We start from the raw sequence: 8,103 nt of genomic DNA, 5'->3' as shown, positions 1-8,103 counted from the left end.
AATATCAAAGCTGAACAATATTTTGGAAATACCATTGGAAAGCCATCACTTTAAAAAATTACCTGTATTCATTCCTAAACACAATTTTAGATGACTTACAATATATTATTTCTGTAGTTAAAGTAATATTGAATTGTGAATATTCAACACAGAAGTGAAAGGTGAGGAGAAAGACATGCCAGGGACGATTGTCATGATTAAACATTAATTCAAATTTTGCATTTTTGGGTGTCAGGGTGAATGGTAAAATTATAATCATATAGCTCATGAAAATAATTTTTAAAAATGTAATAATCCATTGCAGAAACAAAAAGAAAAAGAGGATTTATTTTTTTTACACATACATTTAATAATAATGAAAAATGCACGTCTGCACACAGTTTAGAGCACATGGCAATTGCAGGTTTTGTTTTCATATGCAATTGAAAAATCAGAAGGCTTGACTTTCTCATTTTATAAATAAGAAAACAAAAGCCAAAGAAGTGGCGTAACTTGTACTTCTGATTAAATCATTGCGCAGATGAAATATCAAGAGAGTTTGAAAGCAGAAGACAATGCTTCCACAGTAATGCAATTTGTACTCCTGGGGTTTTCTGACCTTCCGCAGCTCCAAGGGTTACTCTTTGTGGTGTTCTCCATCATGTACATGATAATCTTAATTGGAAATAGCCTCATAATAATCATAACCAGGCTGGACGTCGCATTACAGAAACCCATGTATTTTTTCCTGGCAAATTTTTCCTTTTTAGAAATCTGTTACGTGTCCGTCACACTCCCTAGGATTCTGGTGGACCTTTGGACTCAGGATAGAAGCATTTCTATACTGGACTGTGCCACCCAAATGTGCTTTGTCCTTATGCTGGGAGCCACTGAATGTTTCCTCCTGGTGGTGATGGCCTATGACCGCTACGTCGCCATTTGTAACCCTCTGCACTATCCTCTCCTCATGAACCACAAGATGTGTATCCAACTAGCTGTTGGCTCCTGGATCATTGGAATCCCAGTCCAGATAGGACAGACATGCCAGACTTTCTCTCTGCATTTCTGCAATTGCAATCAAATTAACCACTTCTTCTGTGACATACCCCCCATTCTCAAGCTAGCCTGTGGGGACACTTCTGTACATGAGGTGACACTCTATGTGCTAGCTATCTTTATCGTTGCAGTCCCTTTTGTGTTGATTCTTGCCTCTTACAGCAAAATCATTTTCACCATTCTGAGGTTGCCCACAGCCAGAGGACGGACCAAAGTCTTTTCCACATGTTCTTCCCACCTGGTAGTTGTGCTTTTATTCTTTGGATCTGCTACCATCACCTACCTACAGCCGAAATCCAGTCATTCTGCAGGAATGGACAAACTGCTGTCTCTTTTCTATACCATAGTCACTCCCATGTTTAATCCCATGATATACAGCCTTAGGAACAAGGATGTTATTGCAGCCCTGAGAAAATTATTACGTAAAAAACAATGGGATGAGTGTAATTTTAATTGTTTGTAACTGCTTGCCACACAGTTATCAGAGAAAATTTTCAAATCTCTATAATCCCCTTTTAAGATGTTAACCACTTCCTTATGATGCATTTTTACGATGTATTTAAAATACTCACATAGAATTTGCTGTGCCTGGATATATACAAGGCCAATTTATGTACCTTCAGTGCTCTATGCCTAAAGAAGAAGAATTCTGCCTCATGAATAATATAATTATGTGCATCATATATATTCCATATAAAAACTAAAACAATTGAATGTTATTATTATTCTTTTAAATCTACAGAAGAGTCCAAGACTATTTACCTAAGTAATTTCCTACATCTTCACACTTGTATTTCTTAGTGTTCTTTCATTCTGGCCAATAGTAGTTGATTAATGAATGTTTGGATGTGTAATTAAATGAGTGAATGGATAAATGAGTATTGCCATTCCCTACCTCAGAATCCCGGCAAAATCTAAAGAATTTACTGCATCAGTAAACATCGGGAGCCTATTTATTTAACCTACTATACATCCATGTGAAATTACTCCAATCATAATACCTAAAGAAAAGCTTACATGAACTTAGGTCTCTTCCTAGTAACTTCCTGCAAAAACACATGATACAACAAAACATGCTTACATGTTCAACCAGTTTCTTTTGCCCATATTTCTATGTTGTACTTAGCAATTATGACCCCAAAGTTATTTACTTCAAGTTATTTAATCTCTTTCATAACTTGTGCTTCAAACGGCTACTCCCATGACAATTCTTTTTTTTTTTTTAAAGATTTTTATTGAGGAATTGGGAGGATGGGAACAGTGCTGGGGAATTGGGGGAAGGGGAACAGACAACTTGCTATCGTTTTGTTCTTCAATCTAGTTGTGGAGGACGTTGCTTCACTGGCCCAAGTTGGCACCATCACTGTGCTCTTCCCGGGCGAGGCAGATCAGTCGCCGGCTTCTGGACGGCCACTCACTGTGGCTGCTGGCCGCTCCTGCTGGCTGCTGGCTACACACGGTAGCCCATGGCAACCCACTACCACAGGGGCTGCAGCCTATGCCGTCGCCGGCGACTCACGGCAGCCCAGCTCCAGGTTGAGCTGTTGTTCAGCATCTTAGCTGTAGAGGGCAGTGTCACTGGCCCTCATATGTGGGATCTGAACTGGGGCCCTCTGGTCCCAAGCCAGCTCTTAACCATCGCGCCATTTGCCTGGCTCCGACAATTCATATTTTTAAAAGAGCTCATCTATGAGTTTAAAAGTGGAAAATATTGTTAAAACTTATTATCTGGATAACCAAAGCCCACACACTTGCATTTACATTAGGGTGTCTAAGCCCCCATGTCTTTAACCCATACTAATGTGTTTGAAATTATTAAACTTTTGAAATGGTATCATCAGGGAAAGTGAGCACCTGTCAGCAGAACATTAATGCCCATCCTGCCAATTCCAGATTCTCAAATCAGCAACTCCCATTAACAGATTATTTAGTACATCCGTCTCTAGGAACTTCTGTTAGCAGTTTATTTGACACTTATGCAGTTCTGTAGTTTTAGTTATAATTGAACACCTGTGGATAAGACAGTGTTAGCTCCTGCTCTGTGTTCCACTTCATCAACCCATTACATCATCTAGAATCTAACATGATTTACTACATTTATTTACTTATATATTTTATTCATGAAGCATATTTGTATATATTCCTTTCATTTTAAAGTTTCATACATCTATGATATTTACATGTGGTTATAATGAAGATTGTAATGATGATCATAAAAGTAATGATGAAGATTATGTTATGATGGAGAAAGTAATGGCAGCAATGGCAACAATAATTGCTAACATTTACAGATGTTTTTATAAATGCCAGGACATTCCAGTTGTTTTGGATTCATTAAACGAACTAATTCATCTAAAAATCCCAAGTGGTTATACATTTGTCAGTGAATTTTAAACTCAAATGAACTATGGCACAGGAGGACTAAGTAACTTGCATGAGGTCACACAGCTAGCTGGTAGTGCGGCCATAATTCTAATCCAGTCATTCTTGGTAGGACTATATTCCCTATACATGACACTATATTTATACCATGTTTGGTGCACAAGTTTCAAATTCTCCAGGATGGAGAAATGAAAGACAGGGCTGGGACTGATCTCAGTCAAGAGGTACCTGGGGTGCAATATCTAAGGAGGCACACACTTGCAGGGTTGTGAAGTGCAGAGCCAGCCTTGAAACTAAGTGAGTGCCTCGTAAATGGTGTCCCTGAGGGGTGTCACTCCTCTTACTCTTGGCCTGGCCCCAATGAATGGAAAGAGGGACAGAGGAGTTCTAACCCATCAGCCACTTCTTCTGTGACATCCTCCCAATACTCCAGCTGGCCTGTGGGGACACCTTGTGAATGAAATGATGGTCTACATAGTTGCTGTGTTGTTGATCATGATTCCATTTCTGTTGATACTTGTCTCCTATGGCAAAATCATCACTCCAACCCTTACATTACCATCAGCCACAAGTGGGGCCAAAGCTTGTTCCACCTGCTTAGCTCATCTTATAATTGTTCTTTGGATCAGCCATCACCACGTATTTAAGACCCAAGACCCAGGACTCAGCAGGAACTGACAAAGTGCTTTCTTTTTTCAACACTATTGTGACTCTCTTGTTTAACCACATGATGTATAATACAGTCTAGAGAACAAGGATGTGATAATGGCACTGAGGAAATTGCAATGTAAATAATTTACATCACCTAAAAATGAATTTATTTACAGGGATTGATTTCTTATATATTTTAATAAAATTTCAACAACTATTTATCTTAAACTCAATTTATCTGCCTATACATTGGTAATTATTTCCAAATTTAAAATTACTTATAATGTAAAGACACATGTCTGTCTTTAGTGATACACTTATATATGTGTCCACAAACAGAAAATCAGTCTTTTGGGAATTCTATATTTTATTGTGAAATGTCCCTTTTCAGTAAGAACATTTGACGAGGATTGATGAAATAGATTCAACTGTAATAAGGCCTCTTTTACATCGCATGCTGGAAAACACATCATTCATTTGCACAGAGATGTCATGGCCATTTTGAAAACCAGGTTGTTAAGGACATTAATTAAAATTATGTATCCAGTTACACCTAGCAATGACTCTATGGAGAGATCATTTCTTAGAGAAAAAAACATCTTTCCTTGGGAATGTAGTTTATAAATGATGACAGTACAATGATAGATGACAATGAAAAACAGTAGAGTAAAATGAAATGAGTTAATTAGAAAACATGTCTAGAAATTGGAAATCAATTGATGAGAAGCAAGAAGAGAAAAGAAACATAAGAAAATAAGTGATCTGTGGAATTTAGTATAACATTAAACTATGTTCCACGTCTACAAACAGCAGTAGGCTCTGAAGTCCAGGGAAGTAGCAGATATTTGTTCATGCACATCGTGAGAAGACAGGGCACAATGCACTCCACCAAAAGGGTTAAGAAGGCAGGGAAATGTGAAAATTGTTATAAAATTATTTACATTAACATTGTTTAAATTTTAAAATGTCATTGTTTAAATGGGTAGCCGTCATTCTATGAAACAGTGATTTCATCAAATCCTTCTTCAACATTCTTGCATTTTCCAACAAGACACTTTGGATCCCAGATCATGACAGTATTTTCATAATATTGCTATAACATAATTAATGAGATGGGCATTATTACATTTTATAGACAGAGAAATTGATGCCAAAGAAGAGTGGAGATACTCAAGAATGCAGCTTGTAATAAATTAGAAATAAAAGTTAATTAATAAAATTATATTTTCAAATATGTTCTCTGTACTACATTTTCCCAATTCTTGTTCTTGCCTGTCTTTTTAATTATAGTCATTCCGGTGAGTGTGAAGGTGTATTACATTCTGGTTTTAATTGGGTTTTCCATAACAAGCTGTGATTTTCATTATTCTTGTATGTATGCTTGTGATCTTGTTTTGTTGTCACATCTATTCAAATCTATTGCATACCTTTAATGGGGTCGTCTTTTACTACTAGGCTGGAAGGATTCTATATATATTCTGCATACAAATTCTTTACCAAATATATGATATACAAACATTTTCTGTGTCTTGTCTTTCGCTTTCTCAATGGTTTACTTTAGAACACGAAGGTTTTAAGTTTTGATGTATTTTACTCTAATTTATAGATTGTGGCCTGCTCCCTCACCCCTTTCTGTGGTCTGGGAGATGACGAGCCCTGCCTGGCTAACGTGAATATGCAGAAGAAAGAGTGAGTCATGTTGAAGATGACATTATAGCTGCAACAGTCCTAGATTTATTTCTTCTGCATTTTTAATGACAGAGAAATAAGCTCCTCTCTAATTGAAGACACTACACATTTGCATTTTAAACCATATTAGTGTATATCATAAGTCACATGAAATTATAAATTTCTGATATAACCCTATATTTTTTAATAATCACAAAGAAAGAGAGGTAGAGAATTTAGAGAAGGAGTTGTATGGCAAAATGTGTGTTTGGCTGTTGTACCAAACTCCCTGAGTGGCTGGCAGAGCAGTTTAATTGAACAAGGAATTGACTTGGGAAAGAATCTGATCCCAAGGGTAAAGAATGTTTCCTACTAAAAGAGCAAATTTGTTATGATCACAGAGCATATTTTAGAAGGGGGTTAACCTCTGTTTCAAAAAAAAGTAAATGATCTAATTTAAAAAAATAATAAAAAAACCAAAAACACTGTTTTTTCTCATATTCTCTCTACTTTTATTCAATCAGTAAGGTAAGCATTATATTTAACCTCAAACCAAACAGGTAAGCGTGACGTATATTTGTCCAACTTATTTTTACATTGAGCTGTATTTCTTTCAGCATCAGCTAAGAATACTTATTTACAGAACTTTTTTAAAAGAATCTTTGTTGTTATTTTGAAAACACTGTTAGAGGTAGAATTTGTACTTTTCTGGCTCATTATTATAACATCAAATAAGAAAATACAAATTACATTTAATATACTGGGCCAATATATCACAATTACTGTCATTGTCATTACCATCATCATAATAATCATGGTTATCATCATTTTAGGTGCTAACATATATTGATTACATGTGCTAAGCACATATTTAAGTATTTGACATGAATTAAATCTGGGGATCATATCTCATAATAACTTAATTATGTATAACTAAGGAGGAGCAAGATGGTGAATGCACTCTATTGAAATGGTTTTGTATCCTACTAGTAGCAAAGGAATTCCTTATTTGTTCCGAGTTAAGTTCCAGGATAAATGAATCTGAAAATATTAAAGAGATTGGCATGTTTTCATTTTTATCTTTAGAGACTTCTAGAAAAAACGCCTTCTGAGTTGCATTTTCTGATTTCTATTTATCTTCAATTTGATTTTATAAATGTGTTCTGAATATAAATACTATATACATTGTAATCATAGTTTGTATAATTGATATCACAATCTCCACATTAAAAGAAGTAATTATTTCAGTGAAATACCAGAGAATTAAACAGAAAATATTTGAATTAAAACAAGAGTGGCTACATTTAGTTGAAGTATAGGCGTATAGTGGTTTTGTTTCTGTGTTGTATAAATAGAAGCATCTACATTGTTTCTAGAAGTAAAAAAAAGCCTCTATATTGCAACATTAGAGGAAGCTTTTTTTTGTGAGAAGATTAACATGATTTGGATAGAATTTGAATAATTACATTATTTATTTTACAAATGGTTTTGCATTGTGAATTCTATTGAATATTAATAAGAAAATCATTGTATTTTACAAATAGAAATTTACGGCTAAAAAAACAGATGTAGCAAATTCAGAACATTATATTTTTTATTGCAAGTTCTGTTGTTGCATTTTTTTGCTAATTGTTTTTGGCACCTAAGTTTCAGTGTTCTCTTCAGATATACTCCCCCATTTGAACAGTAGAGAATAATGTAGAGAGGTGTGTTGTGGGGGTGAGGGAGTGAGAATGAAAAAGGTTACATATAGAGCCGAAACAATAAAGAAAATAAAGAAGGTGGCCGTGTTTGAAAGCAATAATTACCTCATCAAATGTGGGTGAGTGATGCATGCTAACCTAGAAAGACGTAGTGATTAATTGAATACACAATTTTAATCATTGATGAAGTATTAGACTCTGTGTTGAATTAAATATGTGAATAAAACATGGTTAAAGCTGTGTAGGATAGTGTAGTGAAAAAAAGTAACAGTTGTGTAGTCTCTTTGCACACATGAAATTAACTTTGTCATGTCATCTATCAGCTACTAGTCTCTGACCATAGTAGGGACTCAGTCATGGAATTTTACATTCCCTACAATCAAATTTACATCAGAAGAATTGTATAATTATGGAACAAGGTTTAAATATTTGTAGTATTTTAATAGGTAATCTGGAATATTGCAGGTGGCAAAATAAATTATTATTTAACTTTCCTTTAGTCAGTCACAGAAAATCCTCAGGATGCCAAAGTTTTGCATGGAGTGTTGCTCCTGATGCACCTGTTTCTACATTTTTGGAGCTGAAATCGTAACTATTGCCCGCACTTAACACCGTAGAATATAGTTAGTTGTAGGCATGTGTCTTCTTTGTAGAGAGCTGCTCT

The 8,103-nt window shown here is 35.3% G+C and overlaps 1 protein-coding gene across 1 annotated transcript; it reads left to right on the top strand.

Annotated features, from left to right (window-relative positions):
• The first annotated feature begins 520 nt into the window (after nucleotides 1-520).
• On the top strand, nucleotides 521-1,498 carry LOC109377611 (olfactory receptor 10AG1-like). Its single transcript, XM_019634019.1, has one exon. It carries the CDS (start codon nucleotides 521-523, stop codon nucleotides 1,496-1,498), a length of 978 nt encoding a protein of 325 aa, XP_019489564.1.
• The last annotated feature ends 6,605 nt before the right edge of the window (nucleotides 1,499-8,103 follow it).

The sequence above is a fragment of the Hipposideros armiger genome, unplaced genomic scaffold, assembly GCF_001890085.2.
Source record: "Hipposideros armiger isolate ML-2016 unplaced genomic scaffold, ASM189008v1 scaffold_1481, whole genome shotgun sequence".
NCBI lineage: Eukaryota > Metazoa > Chordata > Mammalia > Chiroptera > Hipposideridae > Hipposideros > Hipposideros armiger.
The sequence above is the reverse complement of the archived record's forward strand: the minus strand, read 5'-3'. Positions and strand labels throughout refer to the sequence as shown.

Excerpts from the sequence above, each read along its gene's own strand:
- LOC109377611 (XM_019634019.1), top strand. The coding sequence starts at position 521 with ATGAAATATCAAGAGAGTTTGAAAGCAGAAGACAATGCTTCCACAGTA.